Consider the following 20,667-nt stretch of genomic DNA (forward strand, 5'->3'; position numbering starts at 1 on the left):
GTGTTAGCTGACATTCTTATTGTTATTTTTATTTTTTATTATTATTATTATTAATTACTAAGTGTGGGAACCTGAGTCAGAACAAGTTTCTTTATAAAGTGTGTGACTCTAGACAAGTCACTTAGCCTCTCTAGTGTCCAAGAAACTTTCTGTGACTCTTAAATTTCTGATCTGTGTCAGTGGAGGTCATATCAAAACCAGGAATTCCCTACATAAATGAAGTTAGGACGCCATCTCTCCCTCCTCCCCCGCCAAAAAAGGTACACCTGAGTCTTAGAATTGTTTTTCTACTATAACCATAATGCATAGACAGCATTTTCTCCTTTTTCTCCACATGAATGTGATATGGTAGAAAGAATGCTAATAATCTTAGAGTCAAAAGAGACCTAGACCCATAGGATCAGAGGTCAAGAGCTGGAGGGAGCCACCTCTACCCCAGCCCCTCATTTTTCAGATGAGGGAAAAAGTGTAGTGAATAGATGGGACTTGCCTAAGGCCACACAAATATTTCACATCAGGGGTAGGATTTGAACCTAGGTCCTCTGACTCAAGAGCTCCGTGACTTTCTACTCTGCCAGAGTTCAGATTTGCAAGTCACTTAATCTATGTGAACCTTAGTTTCCTCATCCATAAAATGGAAAGAATATTACCTGAAGTACTCACCTTACTTAGTTGTTATAAAGATCCTATGAAATAATGTGTGCCATGTAAATTACAAAGCTTCAGTGCACTATAAGCGACCGCTATTATTATAAAGTTATTATTAGAAAATATGTGACTTATTTTCCATGGTTGATTTTCAAAAAAATTATGTTGGCTGTCCTGGCCAGAGATAAATGCAGGATCATGATGCAGGACACACAGTTAGCATCATCAGCTATCAGATACGCTGATACTGACAAACCCCAAAATGAGAACCTGCTCCAAAATCACCTACTGATTCACCTTCTGATTCATAATGTGTCTCTACAGTCAACTGTCCAATTTGTAGATTATCTTGGGGAAATGCATTAATCCCTCCTCCCCCATCTAACATTCCCCTGGTCAGTCCACTAGGCTAATTTGAATATTAGCTGGAGTCACCCTTTAATTAGGAAGATGGATCTGTTGTCTGACAACCAACTAACCAGCACATTAAAACACAAAATAGAAATTATTTTGCATTTTCTATGACACCCAACTTCTATCATTAGGGCAAAAAAATGGGGAATTGCCTGTATTTTAATTTTAAAATCTGTCAAAGTTGAACTTCACCAAAATTGCTCTCTCAGAATTAGAGATTATTTGTTGTAAAATTCAACAACCACTTATTAAATACCTGCCGTGTGAAGGTCACTGCCGTAGGTACTAAGAAAGATAGCAAGTTTTGACAAGACACTTTATGTGCCCTCCCTCACTCTCATCAGGTAGACCCTGAGAGTAGTAGCAAGGACCATGGCTTCCCCTGACCCATGGAGTAAAGGGACCTGGAGTCACCTGGTAGCTGGATGGACAAATTCACACACTTGTCTTCTTCACTGTCTCAGAAGACCCCTGTAGAGGAGCCCCAGGAGGTCATTCTGTCTTATTGATGCTTTGGCAGCTTCCCAGATACGGGCTAGAAAATGGGGGGCTAGCAGAAAGATCCTATCTTAATGTCTCAGGTGAAGTGTGTGATGAGTCTTTGGGGAAAAATACTCTTCCTTTGCCTACCCTGAATAAGTTTAATGCTGGAGCTCCATGGAAAGAACAGGCAGTTTTATGGTCGTATTTGAGAAGGTAGCTGCGTGATAATATATGTGCGCTGGGGGGCCCAGCCACAGTTGCCATGGGCCTTGATTTACATTTCCCAGTTCAGGTGTGCAGTAAAATCCTGTTGACAATAATATTGCCCTAAAAACGTGTTTGCATTTGCACTGAATACTCTTGTGGGATTTTATTGTGGAAATTGAAATGGAATTAATGGAAGGAAACAAGAAAAGAAGATGTGATGTGTCTGATTGGGCCAGGATGCACATGCTGTTGGGTGTCTCCTCTTTCTGGTCCAAGAGAGCATTTGGCACACCAAGGTCACCACACCTGCTCAACTGAAGCAAGAACAGAGATAACCCTGAAACAGGCAGACTTTTAAGACCCAGGATCTCTAGTATTCTGTATAGCAAGACCCTCTCTCTGCTTATGAGTGGTACCAAGAGAATTAATGGGAACACCTCTGGCCCTTTATTTTTAAAGCCCTGTAATGGGGTAGTTAGGGAAGAGCACAAGTTTTTAAGTGAATGGTTAGGCTAAAAGAGGGGGAAGAGGCCTCTTACCCCTTTCCCCTTTGCAAGGGTCTGCAACAGCCTTGATACTCTGTAGGGCTAAGCATTTGGGGGTGGAGGGAAGTGTGCCCATGCCAAGATTGCTACAGTTCCCCTTAGAGGCTGGGGAAAGCAGGAAGTGATTTTCATTTGAATATTCCCTGTTCCTTTTCTTCCTTTCTTCAGACTGTAGTTAAATACACTTAACCTTCCAGGGGTGCAGTGGATAGAGTGCCAGGCCTGGAGTCAGGAAGACTTAAATTCAAATTCATCCTCAGGCACTTACTAGCAGTGTGACCCTGGGCAAGTCACTTAACCCAGTTTGCCTCAGTTTCCTCATCTGTAAAATGAGCTGGAGAAGGAAATGGCAAATGGCCACAGTATCTTTGCCAAGCAAACCCAAATGAGGTCACAAAGCGTCAGCCACAACTGAACAACAATGACAACCTTCCTGATCCTCAATTTCCCTATCTATATAATGGTCTAGATGGCCTCTGAGGCCCTTTCCAGCTCTAGTCCTATAATCCTAAGTTGTGTGATATCCCAGGAAGAGCACCAACCTTGGAATTAGACGATCTGGTTTTGAAGCTGGGTTCCAATACTTGGTATCGATACTGGACCTAAGACAACAAAGTTCACTACTTATGTTTCAGTTTGCTCATCTGTAAAATGGGAATGATAATGCTTGTGCTCCCTTCTTTACAGGGTTGTTAGGAGGAAAAAAGCCTTGTGAACAGTGAAGCACAATATCAGCTCAGATTGCTTTTATTCTAAGGCGGTGTGCTATAGTGCATATGGCACATTAGACTAGGAGGGATGACCTGGGTTGACATTTTTCTTCACGCGCTTATTTGCTGTGTGAGTCTAGGAAGTCCACTGAACCTCTCTCGGCCTCATTTTCTTCTATAGTGGGAGTAATGATTACAGTAGCTAGCTCCCTAAGATGCTGTGAGGACCAAATGAGAGAATATCTGTAGTTTTGCAGAGTCTCACACAGCTCTTTATAATTATTGTGGTTTTTGCTGTTGTAATGATTATGGAAGCAGTTGTGAAGTTCCCCACACAGTGAAGGTTTTCCCACAGTGGAGTGAGTCACTGCCAAGGCTTCCACATAGCCTGCCTCACAGCAGGGGGTATAGACCAACTGTGTGTGCCAGGTGTCTCCTTCTGTGAGCCTCCCATCCTGGAAGCAGGGTGGTCCCCCAGACTTTGGGCTAGTGGTGCCCTCTGCTGCCTAGTTAGGGTAATAAGATGTTCTGAGGCATGGAGATTGTACTTGGCCCCTGGAAAAGTGACTTTCATCACCTCTAAATGTTGGCTGTAGTCCTAGACGTCTTCTCAGATTGGGTGCCTCTGGTTGGGGAGGAAGAATGCTTCTAAATTATATCTGTAGCCCACAGAAAAGACTCTTTTTAGACTCTGGTTTTGTAATACAAATAATAATAACGATGAAAGCTCACATTTCTATAGTTTATAAAATACTTTACATAGATGATCTTACTTGATACAGCAATCCTGTAAGAAAGGTACTCTTATCCCGTTTTAAAGATGAGGAAACTGAAGCTGAAAAAAGCTCTGAACCCAGATCTTCAGATCCAACCTCTGCCCCTTACTACCTTGGACGAATCCCTTAAAGTCTCTGAGTCTCAGTTTCCTGGTAGATAAAATGATGAAATTGGACTGTATGACCTCTGCAGTCCCTTCTGGCGCTAGCTCTGTAGGCCAAGTCCAGAGCTCTATCCACAATGCCACCTGATTTCAGACAAGGAAACTGAGGCTCATATTGGCTAGTTGACTTTCCTAGGGTCCCAGTCTGTGTCTGAACCAGTAACAGAACCCAGATTTTCTGGACTCCAAGCCCAGCCCTTTATTGTCTCCACCTCTCAGAATTTACTGTACTGCAGAATAAAAGTTCTGTGATATGCAGCACTTCGCTGTTACACAACCCTTTTCTCACAAAAACAATTCCAATGTTGTGTAAAGCTCACATACACACAGTGTCATTTGTTACCAGAAGACCAAAGACCCACCACCAGCACAATGGGCTTTCTTTGCACATCTCTGACTGGCCATCTCCACTAGGCCATCTTTGACGCGTGGCCCTATCCACCGAGTCCCAGCTGATTTGTTTCCACCTCTTCTCTCTTGTTCTTGCTTGTCCGTGACTTGCAGGACCAGGTTGACACCCTCACGTTCCAGAGCCATTCTCTCCGGGATCGAGCTAAACGATTCGAGGAGGCTTTGAGAAGAAACACGGAGGAGCAGCTGGAGGTAATCTGCAGCCTTCCAATGTCCAGACCTTATCAGAGGCTCCCATGGGCAGGGGAAGGGGGCATTGCGGGGTTCATCTTTCCCCAGGCTGGCCCTGCCTCCCATCTTCTGGGAGCAGCCACCAGAGACCCTATTTTCACTAAAGACAAAGACTCTGAGTTGATTCCTTGTAAAGGTGACAGCTAGTCGCACTCCTCCAAGTTCTCTGAATGTAGCCATGTCTGCAGTGACACTTGGCAGCTGTGTCTCTATCTCTTTGTCAGCCTTGACACTGTCTATCTACCTACCCAGCCAGTGCCATTAAGAGAGTGTCTGGGGATCTGCTTTGCATATCTTGTGTAGCCTGGGTGCGTCACTGCCCCTATCCCCCCATGCCCCTCTCCACCCATGTCAGGCTAATGACCAATGCATAGGGAAGTTTGGGACCACTTTCTTAGAAAATCAGGAAAATGTTCTTGCATCCCATTTTTTTAAATGCCTGTTTTTCTTGAAACTTTCTCTCTTGGATACTATCTAATTTCATAATCATGGTTTCTTCATCTGGGTCAGGAAACACCTTTATGATGCTGGCTTTCCTGCTGTGTGCTGATTGAGCATTAAAAGCAAAGGATGGTTTTTATTGCATTCATTCTGTGTGTTCTCTTCTGCGGCAGGGAGGTAGACTGAATATCTCTGTGGGCAAGATGCTATTTGGGATGGTCTCTGAATTTTTCTTTGTAGGGTCATGATGAACATTTATTGAGGGCCTACTATGACCCAGGCATTGTACTAGGTGCTGGGGATACAGAGACAAATAGATTTTTTTTAATTTAATAGTATTTTAATTTTTTTCCAATTACATATGAAGACAATTTTAACATTCATATTTTTAGAATTTTTTGAGTTCCAAATTTTTCTCCCTCTGTCTCTTCCCCCTTCCATAAAATGGCTAGTGATTTGATATAGGTTATATATGTCTTGCATTCTTTTAGAGAGAAAAAATAAGTAAACAAAAAAGTATGCAAAAAAATTACAATGCAATCCATCATCAAGCATTTTTTAAATACCTACTATGTGCGAGGCACTGTATTGGGAACTAGGGATACAAAGACCAGAATGCAATTGTCCTTGCCCTCAAGTGTCAGCAAATAAGCATTTAAGCTCTTATTGTGTGCCTGGCACTGTGCTAAGCCTGAAGGTATTAAAAAAGACAGAAAAACCAGATCCCTGTCCTTGAGTGACTCATTTTCCAGTGGAGAAGACAGCATACAAACAACTACATTCTTAATAAGATAAGTGCAGAGTAAATGAGAGGTGATATCCAAAGGAAGGACTCCAGGAGCTAATCTTGAATGGGGGGGAGGGGGGATGGGGGGGGAATCACTGGGGCCTAAATATGCAAAGTATGTACAGAGTACAAGGTAATGGGAGAAAGGGTGGAAAAGGAGACTCTCAGAGTCAGGAGAATCTCCTGGAGGAAGTCTTGTTTGAGCTGAGCTTTGAAGGAAGCTAGGGACCCCCAGGCAGACATCTGAGAAGGGAATGCATTCCAGGCATAGGAGAAAGTTTGTGCAAAGGCATAGAGATAAGAGATGAAAAGTCATATAAAAGCAGCAACAAGAAGGCCAGTTTGGCTGAATCCCAGAGTGTATGGAAGAGAGTGATGTATATAACAAGCCTAGAAAAGCAGATTGGAGCCCCGTTGCAAAGGCCCTTAAATGCTGTACGGCAGAGTTTGTATTTTGTCCGCAAGTTTATCCTAGAGGTAAAAGGGAGCCGCGGGAGATCCTTGAATAAGGGAGTGGTGTAGACCTGTGCTTTCAGAACATGACTTGAGCAGCTCTGTGGAGGATGGGTTGGAGAGGGGAATGACTTAAGGAAGGGAAGCCAACTGGGAGGCTGTTATAATGGTCTACGTGAAAAGTGATGAGGGCCTGAAGTAGGATGTTGGCTGAGCAGAGAGAAGAATGAACGAATGCAAGGATGTTGTGGGTTGTGCGAGACCTAATCACTGCCTGGATGTGAAGCATTGAAGATGGTGCTGAGTTTGGGAACCCGGGTAATTTGAAAGTTGGTAGTGTCCTCAGTAGGCAGGAGATCAAAAGAAATGTCCAGGGGGTGGAGGCACAAGAAACAGAGGAGGTCTGGAGGGGCAGCGCTTGAGCTAGGCTTCAAAGGCAAATGGAGCGTTATCAGATGAAAGTCACATCTGGAGCTACACCCAATGTACAGCTTCCTGCTCTGTCCTCTTTCCCTATTCTACTTTGCATAAGGAAATAGTCATCGTATTTAATGTCAGGTTCAGAAAACTTTAAAAAATTTAAATTTTAAAAAGAAAGCACCTGGATTGTGTAGAAACACTGAGATGGTTGGTTTTGAGGAGGCAGCAGGTATCACACTAGTCTGGCTGGGATCTGGAGCTTGGGAAGGAGAGCAATAGAATTCTACTGACAGCAGTAGAAAAAAGATGCTAAAAAGTGCCTGTCCCTTAAAAGGCAGCCTTTCACATGAATAGAGCTTGAGGCAGTGACTCTCAGTCAGGCCCAGCAAGACAAAACAAGCAGCTGCTTCTGTGCTAAGGAAAGGATTGGTGGCTGAAGAAGCCACAGTAGTTGCTTAAGTCACATTATCTACATGCTCTGTTTCAAAAGAGTTACTTTTTGAATTTTGTTAGTCATTTATAAACCCAAAGCAATTCTTCCCTGCTTACTAGTGCCCTCCCTGTCCCTGCACCAGAAATTACTTCACGTTTACTTGTCTGGGAAGGGCAACATGGTGCTTTAGGTAATGGGGAGAAAGAAGGCCTCAAAACAAGGAAAGTCTGGGTCCCAGGCCCTCCTGGTTCTGTGATCCTGGACAAACAGCTATCTAGCCTTTCTGTGCTCCAGGCCAGAGGTGCAAACACCCCCAGCAACACTTCCTGAGGATGGCAGAATTGGATTAAAATGGAATTGGGGGCTATTTAACAAAATAAATAAAGACACAATAAAACCTAGATACATTACATCTTAAACCTGAGTCATTACAGAGCAGCATGGATCCCAGTTACAGATCGGCGGCCCCCCTTTTTATTTGAGTTTGATACCACTGTTCCCGGCAGTGCTCTGGGCCACTAAGTCACAGAGAAGGTGCCGGCTAAAAAAGTGCGTAGACTTTTCTCACCTGGGAGTTTGCCCAGACCGAGGAAATTGAAGATCTGGCGCCTATTCCTTATTTTTCTGTGTATATGTTGTTTTCCCACTAACATAGGGTAGGATTCCTTTATGCTCATCTATGTGTCCCCAGCACAGTGCTGAGTTCATAGTAGGCATTTGATAAATGCTTGTTGGATGGATAAATGAATGGACAAACTAAATTTCTGTTAGCCATACAGTTGCTTGAGAGGCAACATGGTGAAATAGCATGCTAGACTTGGAGTTCAGAAAATCTGAGTTCAAATTCTGTCTAGGGCACTTAGTAGTTGGGTAGCCATTGGCAAGTCACCTAATCTCTCAGGGTCTCAACTTCCTCATCTGTGAAAGGAGAGAGTCAGACTTGTTTGCCTCGATGGTTCCTGCCAACTCCAAATCTGTGATCCTGTGACCCTTTGTCGTCTGTCTCTAGCAGAGCAGTAAGCATTCACCTTAAGATTTTCCAAAGGGGAGTTCAGCAATACATAGATCACTTCTTCTGTGCCTCTGTGCCCACACAGATATGCTGGAGTAGCTTAGTTAATACAGAGCTGACCTTGAAGCCAGGAATACCTGGGTTCAAGTCCCATCTCCAGTACGTACTGACCATGTGACTCTGGGCAAGCCCCTTAACCTCTAGGCTAGAGGCGTCCAACATGCAGTCAGCTCCAGGAACCCTATTAAAATTTAGTTATGAAATATTTAACAAAATAAGTAAAAAGAGAGTAAAACATAGATACCATTCCTTTTTTAAACTGATATTCAGGCCACAGGGATCTCTTTATTTGAGTTTGACACTACTGCCCTAGGCAATCTCTAGAACTCTGAGCTAAAGAGAAGGTACCAGCCAACATTGGTAGAAGCAGTTTCTTCACTCAGGAATTCCTTCTCCCACTGAACTCATGAGTCCAGTCCCTAGCTGGTCCCTATGGGAATCTTACTATGGAGGGCTGGGATTTGCTGAATTCGTATTTCTAAGATCCATAACAATGACATTGTTGCTTTTCCTGGATGCCATAGGTTGCCCTCGCTCCCTATCAGCACTTGGAAGAAGACATGAACAGTCTGAAGCAAGTCCTAGAGATGAAGAATCATCAAATCCACCAACAGGAAAAGAAGATTATCGAGCTGGAAAAGCTGGTCAGTTCTTCCTGTAGCTGGGAGAGCCTGCGTCATTCTATTTTCTGTGATCTTCAGTAAGATCATCATGTAGTGTGATTAGGCAAAGATTTCTGTACTGGACGCTGTCCTAAGTAAATTAAGTGGCCGCGTTTCTAGTGTTTTTTAGCTCTCAGGATCTTCTGATTTGAAAAGCACCTTCACAAGTACAGAGAAGGGGAGGCATGGTCCCTCATTTGTTCTGAAGGAAATCAATGGGTTTGGGGGAGGGGTGGCACAGGGCATAAGCTCGATATAAAAAGCGTGATGGGGCAGCCACAAAAACAGATGCACTCTTGGCTTGCATTAAGAAGGGCATAGCTTCTAGGAACAGGGAGATGCTGATCCTACTCTGCCCTTATCAGACTTCATATGAAGCATTACTTTCAGTTCTGGCTGCCACTGGATAAGAAGGACATTGATAAGTAAGCTACAGAGTATCCAGAGGAGGTCAGCCCGAGTAGGGAAGGGCCTTGAGTCTACCATAGGAGGATTAATCAAAGACACTGGGGGAGGGGGGGGGTAAACTTGAAAAAAGAAGGCTAAGGGAAGGGGAAGAGTGTGGGATAACAGCTGTTTTCAGGTACTTTATATCCATCATTTTATCTTTACAGTAACTCTGTGAACAAGGTAATACCATTATTAGCCCCACTTTACAGGTGAGAGGACTGAGGTTCAGAAAACTCTAGAGACTTGCCCATGATCACATGACTAGTAACTCTGGTCTCTTCACTAAACCGCACTGGCCCAAGGCCTCGTCACCTTAGTAATTGATTCGATCTCATAGAATTATAGCATCACAGACTGAAAGCTAGATGGAACCCCAGAAATCCTCTAGTTGAACCCTCACTGATAAATGTGGAGACAGAGATACAGAGAGTTTAAATGACTTACCAAAAGTCACACAGATAGTAAGAAACAAAGTTGAAATTTGAACCCAGACCCTGTGAAAATTATAGAATGTTCAACCTCAAAAGGCACTAGTCAGCCTTATCTTATAGTTGGGAAACTGAAACCCAGTGGGGTTATGACTTGCCCAAGGTCACATAGTATCAGAACAGGGGCAAGAAGGCAGGTCTTTTGTCTTCAGATGTTCTTTCCAGTAGACCATAAGCTCTACTGGTCAGATAGGTCTCACATCCACTAAAATGCACTGTCAGCGAGTAGTATGGGTTAATTAATGAATTAAACAATTCATTCATCAATGAATTAGATAGAATTCAATGGCAATGAGACGGTGCTGTTTTCTGAAAACTTTCTCAGATGGCCTTAGCATCTCGGTATCAATGATACCTGCTGGCCAAACAGCAGAGTTCTGTCTACATTGTTATAAATTATGTCTTATTCAGTTAACCCAGAGTGATGAATTGTCCAGGGTCTTGACTGTTCACCTGACACTTAGGAAAACAATCTGTGTATAAACCTCTAAAGGGAGAAGCTACAAAACCAGGAGAGGTGGGGCTCAAGCCTTGGAAAGACAGGGCTTTTCCCCTGCTGAGCCCTCATGAGGTTCAGACCAGGAGACTGAAATGTACACCTGTACGCCAGTCTCTGTGTCCCAAATAATCCTGTCACACCCTGACCATGGCCCCACCCAGACTATCCCAGTGTAAAGAGGGAGCTGCTCCTCAACTGGGGCAGAGCAGCAAGGCATGATTGGGACAGAGCTCTAGAGTTCTGGGTACTAAGTGGTCCTGGAAAACAGAGTCCTGGGCACTGGCCCTTTCCTGTGCTGTGTCCTTGCAGTGAACTCACAAACTCTTCATTCTTTACAGGCTGAAAAGAATATTATCCTAGAAGAAAAGATCCAAGTACTCCAACAGCAAAATGAAGACCTCAAAGCTAGAATTGACCAGAACACGGTTGTCACAAGGTGTGTAGGTTTGAGAATCTCCCGTGTAAGCCCATTGAAGGCAGGAGCAGGTTAGGCTTGTATCTTTGTCTCTCCAGCCCTAGGAGGCACTTGATAAATGCGGGTTGTCCACCAGCTCTTCACCCCTTTCAGCTGGCTTCAGGGATCTGCTACTTTGCTCCCAACTTCCTCCTTAATCATCCCTGGCCAAGCAGGGAGAGCTCCTCAATGAGGAGGCCATCTCTCAGCCTGCTTCTTGCCTTTTCCCACATGAACCATGTTCCATCCAAAAAGTAAAGAGCGGTGCTGGGATTGGAACCCAGGGCCTCCAGATTCTAAATCCCTCCCGCTCTCCATGGTGCTGGGTTGGTTTCTCAAAGCTCAAGATGGGCACAGAATACTTTGAGAAGGAAGAGGAGGGATGGGCATGCCCTGCTGAGGGGAATAAGACAAATGTACAGCTTTCCATACAGTCTGGAGCCAATACTGGTTCCAGATTGCTAGCATAGGGCATTTGGGCATGGAAATATCCTACAGGGAAATTCCTTAGGAGAGGCCTAGGGGTGGAATGCGCTCTTGGGCAAGAGTGAGTGCACAGGAATGTTGCTCTACAAGCCTCCTAGTCCCTCCCTATTCAAATCAGAGAGCTCACTGCCTCCAGTTTCCTGAAGTCACATTCTCTTCCCTGTCTTTGGCTGGAATGGCCTCTACCCTCTTCCTGCCCCATCTGTGTTCTTGCCCTGCCCTAGATAGATACAGCAGAGTCCCAGTTCACGCTGCTCAGCCCTCCAAATAAGCAGTGCCCTTTGTGTCCTGATGGGCCAGCTGGGAGAGTCTGGGCTGTGTGGGGGAGCTCCCTCCCCAACCTGGAACCCTGCTCTCCTATCTCTATTACCTAAGTAAATCTGGCAGAGGAGCTTGAGCTGGGAATCTTTCAGAGAACTCCAGGGTCCATCTCCTCATTTGAGTCTGACAGAAACCCAGGGCCAGGTCTGGGAATGGCTTTTGTGTTTTCTTTCTGTACCCGGAGAAACAGAGCTTAGGCCCTCTTGGGTGCTGCAAGCCCATCAGAAACCACAATGTGCTCCTTCGCCCTTGGAAGGGCAAGAAACATTTCTTTCTGTTTTGAGGAAAAAGACTCAGATAGTCCAGTTCCCTGCCCAGGCTTGGGCCCACACAGACTCTCCTGCAGGCACTTGGGTGGTTCTTGGTGTGCCTTAATAACACCCTCTCTAAACTGAAGGTAATGCCTATCCCTCCCAATCCTCATGTAAGATAAATCTGAAGAACCACAAAAAGACTGGCACTAAACAGAGCCACTGGAAGTTGTTATTATTGTCCCTAATTGGGTAAGTGATGAGCAGCTCTGCGGACACAAGGAGCATGACCGTCGGGGTTAGGGGTGATTCTCGACTTCATCAGCCTCCTTTCCCAGTAGTTGTAGTGAGAGGCTGGAGAGGAGAGGGAAAAAGGCTAATGTTTCAAGAAAAATGTTAGGGAAATCTGTGGCTTTAGATTACCCATGCTTCCCTTTGCCATGTTCCCACTTCTCCTCACTCCTTCCACAAGCACAGGTCATCTCAGGTCGACCTTTGGTTACATGATTGATAATGCTTTGTTGTGGTTATTCACTTGTATACAATTTTTTGTGAACCCTCTGAGGGTTTTCTTGGCAAAGATGCTGGAGTGCTTTGCCATTTCCTTCTCTAGCTCATTTTACAGATGAGAAAACTGAGGCAAACAGGGTTAAGTGACTTGCCCAGGGTCACACAGCTAGGAAGCTTCTGAAGCCAGATTTGAGCTTGGGGAGATGTCTTCCTGACTCCAGGCCCAGCGCTCTATCCACTGCGCCACCTAGCTGCCCCTATACATGTTAGTGTTCCTGCTTTTTATTTTCGTTGTTGTTTGTATCCTTGTTTATGTGTTTTTTTTATGTATTCTTGTTTGTCCTATTCAGACAGCTGTCAGAGGAAAATGCTAACCTTCAGGAGTATGTGGAGAAAGAAACAAAGGAGAAGAAGAGGTTAAGTAGAACCAATGAGGAGCTGCTTTGGAAACTCCAGACTGGGGACCCCACCAGCCCAATTAAACTGTCCCCCACGTCCCCCATTTACCGCTCTTCCTCTGGGCCTCCATCTCCAGCCAAGATGAGCACGGCTCCGAGATGACAGCGCCGGCCCTGCAGTCTTCAGATGCCCCCCTCCCCAGCTTCTCAGACCCCCCGAGGGTGTTCATCCTAAGAGAGTGTTAACAAGAGTAGGTGATAGCTGAGGTCTGCCACTGCCTGCATGCTTGGCAGTGGCCCTCCTGTGTCCTGGACAGCGTGCTCCTCTCATTGCAGAAGTTTTTGGTCTTGGCCCTCCGATGTCCTCGAAAAGTGTAACCCTTGTAGTCTGGCGTGCAAACTTTTTTTTTAAACTGTAGTTAGAGCCAAAAGACAGAAAGCTCTACTGACTGATTGTCCTTCTAAAGTGAACTTTCACTGCAATATTTCAGGTTAGTTACAAACAATTCGATTTGGAATAGACCCTCATGTATGTGCCACACCAACACGTGTGTATTATCATGTATACAGATACCCTTGCAGCTGTTCTGAATTGCATTTTTTATAACGCTAAGTGCTGATATATTTTAATGATAGTCAGCAGTTTTCTAACTTGTGCCTAAGAATTATAACTAAATTAGATGCATTTCTGTCTACCCTCCCAGGAATATTTCTACCCAAAATACAAAAAGAAAAAAAAAAAGAAGCGCCTTCAGCCAACCACCACGTGGTAACCCTATTTAACATGAACACCAGCGATTTGTGATATGGTAACTGCCTTCACAACAATCAGCTTCTTATTCCACTTGTTAAGAGATCACTATTATTCCATTTGCAGATTTTAATTATTAGTATCCTTGCTGTGAGTTGATGAGGAACAGCGGCAAGAAACCCTAAGGGGTTGCAGTGGTTTCTCAGATGTTTTTCATGACAGTGACTCATATGTATTCTCCTAAACACAAGTCTTTGCTTTGTTCCTAAATGACATTTCAGAAGCAATCAGCAAGCTAGAATGCATTCAGAGAAATGCAGTGGTCCTTCGAGAATGAAGATGAGAAAGACCACAGCAAGAACCAAGACATTTTTGGTTCCCATCTCAAAACGCTTCTCCAAGAATCGACATTTTTCCCTCAGAGCAAAGTGCTCAGGCTGGCCCCGGCCTTTTGATTTGATTTGTTCTAGCTTCCCACAGTCCTCTGGAGAGATGCTTGAAAATGGATAAACTATATAATGCTACTTTAGGCCCCCCACACTAGAGGCCACTATCCTCACTACCCCACATCTGGACTATTGGTGGGGAAGGGGATGTCAGCAACTTCCTGAGAACTGGCCAGCCCATAAGGATCAAGCCCTGAGCTTTGCTAGTTCATCACGTGGGGTCCCACAGATACAGCTATATCTTATTCCGTGATGAGCCCACAAAGCAGCTGATGGTGGTCATTCCCTGTGTTGGCCTGGCCAGTTCTCCCAGAGGGAACCACAAAGTCAACAGCCAGAGTTGACTGTTCGTCCTCTGGTGTTTGCCCAAGCGGGCCAGGTTAAGCCACCTGCCTACCCCAGTGTTTGTATCTGGGATGATAGAATAGAGTGTGAAAGGTGTTCTGTGGTATTGTGGCATTTTAGGAGCATGGCTAGAAAAAGGAAAAAAAAATAGTTTTGAAAGATGTGATGATGAGGATGATGGTGGTGGTAATGATGATGCCATTATTTTGTGTTTGTGGCAAGGGTCCCACATGTTCCTCACCCCACTCCCGAGCCTCTTCCCTGTGCCAAGTTCTGAGCAAGCTTGAAACAAGAACACCAGTGCCCAAAGCAGAAGGGGTCAAAGAAAAAGGAAGCCAAGAAAAGGCACAGGCGAATTGTTGGGGTTCCCCACAGGCCGTGCACATGCAGTCAGGTGTAGACGTCTGCTACAGACAGATGTATGAGGCAACTCGGAACCTGGCACGGCTAGTTTCCAGCTAATCTCCAGGTGTCCCTTGCCCACTCCAGGACATGAAAATTAGGTTAAGGTTTAAGAAACATTTATTTTTCTTTTAGTGGCTTTGCATGATGCTGTGATATTGAGTACATTGGGCATTCTGTTAGAATAGATTATGCCATATTGACTAAGAGTTTTGAAACACATGACTAGATGTAATTTACTTAGCAAGTACAACCTGCAGGTATGTGCACATCCCCAAGCATAGTTCCTTATTACAGCAATTTCCACTTTGCACTTGCTAAATGCAGCTTTCCCGGCAATACATATTTCAGTGTTGTTAGGTTACGTGATGATGCAATGTGTTAGAACGTTACAGTGGAGAGTGTTAGAACAAAATCCCTTACTGGACTGACTAGAGCTTTAGACGGACCTGACTTTGGCCAGCTGAGTGAGCCAGATGTAGCCCCGGGCTTTCTTGTCCCCCTTCAGTCATGTGCTTCATCTTTCCCCTCACTGCTGTTGAAAGACATGTAAGCAGCAGCTGCTCACAGAGAACTCAGGCCTCTCCGCAAAGGAAAGACTCTTTCCACTCCTATCCTCTCATCTATCCAGAGCTCTCTATTCATCGGTCTGTGCAAGGCAGCCTGGTGACCTGAAGGGCAGCTCTGGCTCACCCCCTCCACCAACCAGGTCCATCTCTGATCACCTCTGACATCTTCACCAGACCGAGACTGCGCTCTAAACAATCAGTAAGGCTGTGTGTGAAAGCTTGGCCCCAAGAAGTGTGTGTGGGGTTTGTGTGGGTGTACACATACACGCGCACACACACACACACACACACACACACACACACACACACACACACACACACATGCAGAGGTAGTGATTACCATGGGGCCTTTGTGGGATTTGTGACATTCTAGTATTGTTAGATTTTACAACATTGTCCCTGTCTTTCCTAAAAGCATTCCATGGCATTTAAAGTGAATTGACACTGTCCTCTGGGGATCTTCTTATAATACCCCTCGAGATAATTAGAGACCCTTCCCCTGCCCTAGGTGTTATAAAACTAGCCTTGAGAAGTAGTGTTTTAGAAATAAGGAAGGAGCTGTTTTTGCATGGGAACTCTTGCTGTTTCTACCAACTTATTCCTCTAATTAGCCCCCTAAAATCTCCTTGCCTCTGCAGGGTAAGGTTTCTTAGTCTTCGTTCCTGCCATGGTTATGGGTTCCTCTGTAGGTAGCCCATGATACTCTGGAGAGCAGAGCTGTTCTGCTCAGGGAAGTTAGTGCTGGGCTGTGTCCTGGTCAATCAGAGGCATAGAAATTGTGCGTCAGTAGAAAAAGAGCAGTGGGAAATTCATGACAAATTTCTGTGGCCCTGTTTTCTTTTTTTTTTTTTTAACTTTTTTTTTTTTTTAAATCAGAGCTGTTTGGGAGCACTCCTTTCAGTCTATGCCCCTCGATTCACTCAGAATGGATTCTGCTCTTCCAGTGCACAGGCCAAGCAGGTAGCCGACTTACTGACAGCTGCCCCCCTTTCAAAGTAACAGCAGCCCCTAGGAACTGGTCACCCAGTCCCATTCCCTGCCAAGGGCCTAGCAAGAGCTAGAGAACTCTACACTCTGCAGCTACAGTTTTAAGAGTCAAACGTCAGAGTTCTTCCCTCCAGGTAAATAAGCTTTAACACATGCAAGGCAGGAATCTTTATTCCTCCTGAGATTTACTGTGGTAGCATCATCAGTGAACCCAGAAGGCTCATCTGTATTTGTACTTGCCTGCTAAGGTGGGGCTCCCTCCATGGCAACCAGATCCTTCTGTTTGGCCATCCTGAAAACTGTATGGAGTGTAAGAAAACTGCACCTAAGTCTTCTAGTTATTTCTGAAGGATTCCTTTTGTTTGTTTTTTGCAGGGTCGTGAGTTTATAGAGGGTAACCTTTATATTACCTTTAGGGAAAACCTATTTCCTTAAGACAGGTTTGATGACAGAACAAAACAGGTGACCCTTCAGGACTTATTAAATGAACCCATTGGTCAGTAGCTTTCTTCTTTATTCCTGAAGGCTTATCTGACCCCCTTTTTATATTCAGATAAAAAGAAGGTACTTTTAGCAAGCATTATGAAGTAGAATCAGGACTACATTTGTTCATATGGTCAACACTGGATTATCCTCAGTGGTAAATTTTGCTTTCAGTTTGATTGACGTTTCCGTAATTACTTACTCTAAAAACACACCTAGATACTTTATTGATCAGCAATCATGCTAATTTTTTTCTTTTTGGAGTCCTCTTGAGCATAGAGCCTCTAAGATCCTTGGGAATTCACATATGCAGTCATCTCCCCATACTAAAAAAGGTCATTTCTACTTAAATTGGCACCATGCATTTGTTCGTTCAAAAGAGATGGTCAGCCTCCAGATGGAGAAGGCTACATAAGAATTGAAAACAATTTAGGCTGAAGACAACTGAACAGCTTTCCAGCTGACTCTTCACATCTCTAATGTTCCATGATTTTAACTGAAGTCAGTTCTCAAAACGATACACATACCCAAAGATTCCCAGACTTAAATGCTTCGGGAATCATCCCGTGCTTCACTGTCCACACCTCTCGTCTTCCATAATAAAAAGTGGTCTGCACTGCCCAAAGGAGGGTGAGAAATGTTTTTAAATGCTTTTAAACACAACTTGAAATCCAACCATAGACTCTTCAGATCTGTAGCTTTTTCCTCCTTCCTCACATTAGATCTGAAAGGTCAGGTGGTTAAGAGCACCAGGGGATGGGCCTAGGAGGTAGAAGCCTGATTTCTGCTCCACCCACTTACCGGGGTTTGCTATCCTGCAGGACTGGACTCAGGGATTCCCAGGACTGTGCAGTTTTGAAGGCTCCTGATAGTTATTTGTGAAACCCTCGCCTGCCACTATTTTATTCTCCTGATACACAAACTGCATTCCATCCCATTAGCCTTGGACAGCCATACAAATAGAAAACAAGTCCATTAATGCATATAGTTGATAATCATTTTATTTAAATGTCTTGGCTGCTGCCCTAAATGGACTGTCTGGTCTTTTCTTAGCTCCTCCCATATCAGTACTTTCAGGAAGGGAAAATACAAACACTTATGGGGACCTATGGAAAAATATTTCTTTCTTCACCCCCTTATAAAAATAGCTCAAACACTCTACTCAGTTGCAAAGTCCAGAGTCTATTAGGATTAGACAAGTGCCAAAAATGAGAGGTGTGAAATGAGTCACTATAAATGTCCACATGGCACCCTAAGTTGCTTTGCCTGTGGCTGTGGCCTTTTGAATAGAGGGTTGGCCTGCCAGTCAATATTGATGTTTCCCCCTTTTCCTCATGCTACATGCTGTGCCCCAATGCTGCTAAATGAGTAATGGTTGGGGAACAGTCATCAGGCCCAAAGCCTGCAAGGCTGAAAACGGCCTGGGTCGTGAAGGGACCCATCAGAGCTCATGCCATCACCACAAATAACCCTTTGGGGGCAACAAAGCTCAAGGTAGCTTTGCAGGCACAGCTGAAAATCTGAACACTCCAGCGATGGCCGGCTTCTCAAATATTCATTATGTGCATCACCAGTGGTTGGGGTTTTGTTGTTTAATTGTAAATTCCAGAAGCCCACCTTTAGGCATTGAGGCTATCTGGAAAGGGAAGGGCTACAGCCCATCTAGGCCACTGGATGGCACTGTTGTCTATGGGATTTTCACCACATGCTTGTTTTCTGGCCTCCATTCAAAGAGGTCTTTGGAGTCAGGTTCCCACTATTCCAGAGCCCCAATCCATCCCTTCCACCCCCTCACCAACAACTGTCTTCCTCAGAAAGAATCCAATGCAGACCTGACTTCTTGAATAGTTAAAAGGAACCAATGGAATATATATCCTTGAGTTCAGGGGCATAGGGTGGAGATTCTTTCTCCTTTTTAACTTCCTAATTAAATTCCTCATTGGGCTGCAGGATGCTGCAGACAAGTGAGACATCCCCCCCCCCCAACCCCTCACCCCTGCCCTTTTTTGGTTTGTTTGTTTGAATAGTTGAGTTTTAGGTAAAAATAGTTCCTGCCTTTCACACCAAGTTCACTGATGACTGAAAATGTCATCAGGTGTGCAGAAATGATCAGTTTCACTTTGGGGAGGGGGAAGGTGGGGGCGTGAAAATGAAAATCAGGTATTTGAGGTCTCTGCACTGAATGCATTTGTGTCCTGTGGACACATTGCACATCCCTATGTAAAGGGTGGGGTTTTTTTTCCACACCATCTGAGTTACTCAGTCTGATTAATATGTGGTTGACAAATTACACGAAGAGTTTGTATTGAGTCCTGATGTACAGATAAGTGTAATATATTCCTGATAATAAACACATGCTCCAATGCCAATGGGATGGAAGCATGCAAACAGCTGGGCTGCTGCTTTGTGCTTTCTTCAGTCTCTTTGAGTGTGTGCGCGTGTGTGTGTGTTTCTGCAGCATTGCTGGACAACTTAGAAAACACAATGACAATTTCCTGAAGCCCGGCAGCAGACCTTTGGGAGTAATTGGCTTAAATCACTACAACTTCCATCTTATAAATTAAATTATAGCCTAACTGATTGAATTTGCCTCTTGTACTAAATATTACTCCCTTCTCAAGGGAGGGGGAAATAATAGGATTCCAATTCATCCCAAACCCCAACTGCACACATATCATGCTGATAAATGTAAAGGCGGGGGCTTAGAAAAGAAATACTACATAGCAAGGTAAACTCTCTTTTAACATGGAAGAACAGCAAGTGACATTTAGTGCTATGCATTTCATGTCAAAATCACATCAGAATCTTATGAAGCATCTAGCACTTAGTTCTTATCCAATCTGGAAAAAAAAAAAAAGGCACACAGAGGTTCCGAGATGGAACATTTACTAAGTGCTTGCTATATTCCAGCATAAGCATTGGGGATATAAATGTATAAAATCAAGCCAATCCCTGCCTTCAAAGAACTTACCTTCTAATGGGAGAGAAAAAAGTTGTGGGGGAAAGAGTACCGTAGAAGTGGTGTGGATGCCCGAGTCCCCAGCAAAAGAAACCACGATCTCATTTGTTACTAGGAAACCAAAGGACACAGTCCAATGTGCTGGTGGGAGAGAATGAGGATGACAGCCAGAACAGAGGGCGGGGTGTGGAGAACTTGGAGAAATGCCACAGTGGCCTGGGACCCAGGAAGATAAGGCAAAAAACTTACCTATCAGAAGCAGCACTCCCATGGTCACCCAGTAAGAAACAGAACAGGGACTTGAAATCTCGGAATCTCCGGATTTCAAATGTTTGGTCCCACCTTCACTGGAGTCAACATCCACAGCTTTGCAAAAGCCAGTAATGGTGAAAAGATGTTTTGTTTTGTTTTGTGGAGGAAAAGCACTGTGAGAATAACAAGGGTAAAGCAGGGCCAGGTGCACAGGCCCAAATCGTGCCGGAATAATACTTCAGGCAAGCGACTAACTGGGAACTCAGTACTGCCTGCTAATCTGCCTGCCAAGACAGGAGCAGGAAAGGAGGATCAGAAGAAAGAGGCTTTGAACCCAAATCAACCTAGCTCCAAATTCACTCCATTCCGTGAAAGCGGTGTGCTTCTTATCTGTGAATTTGTTGTGTACTTAGGTGAAAATATCTGATTAAATATCTAAGAGAGTGTGTTTGGGATCAAAACAGCAGAGGAAAGACAACACAAGTAATATTAGTTGAAGCCCCAGGGAAAAAGTTGAAATCCGGTTTATTCTGCTTTAGACTCAAACCACTACAGGTCAATTTTTACACTATGAACTACAGAGGGAGACCTCCAGGAAATCCCTCCTGATCAAACTACCTTTTCCGGACTCAGGAGCAGAAAAGGAATATTTGTACTGTTTCCAAAGATGGGTAATCAAGGGGCGGCTAGGTGGTGCTGTGAGTAGAGCACGGGCCCTGGAGTAAGGAGGACCTGAGTGCAAATCCTGCCTCAGACACT

The 20,667-nt window shown here is 44.5% G+C and overlaps 1 protein-coding gene across 3 annotated transcripts in view; it reads left to right on the forward strand.

Moving 5' to 3' along the window:
* MTUS2 (microtubule associated scaffold protein 2) overlaps nucleotides 1-19,092 on the forward strand; it is a 732,715-nt gene extending 713,623 nt beyond the window's left edge. For all 3 annotated transcript variants that reach the window (XM_069080726.1, XM_069080725.1, XM_069080724.1), the window contains 4 exons: nucleotides 4,452-4,550; nucleotides 8,720-8,839; nucleotides 10,633-10,730; nucleotides 12,667-19,092. In XM_069080726.1, the coding sequence (XP_068936827.1) occupies nucleotides 4,452-4,550; nucleotides 8,720-8,839; nucleotides 10,633-10,730; nucleotides 12,667-12,877 (528 nt within the window). In that variant the 3' untranslated portion in view covers nucleotides 12,878-19,092. The remainder of the gene's footprint in view (nucleotides 1-4,451; nucleotides 4,551-8,719; nucleotides 8,840-10,632; nucleotides 10,731-12,666) is intronic.
* The last annotated feature ends 1,575 nt before the right edge of the window (nucleotides 19,093-20,667 follow it).

Source organism: Petaurus breviceps, unplaced genomic scaffold (genome assembly GCF_028583685.1).
Source record: "Petaurus breviceps papuanus isolate PSGF00001 unplaced genomic scaffold, PetGlider_PUasm1.0 91133, whole genome shotgun sequence".
NCBI classification, from domain to species: domain Eukaryota; kingdom Metazoa; phylum Chordata; class Mammalia; order Diprotodontia; family Petauridae; genus Petaurus; species Petaurus breviceps.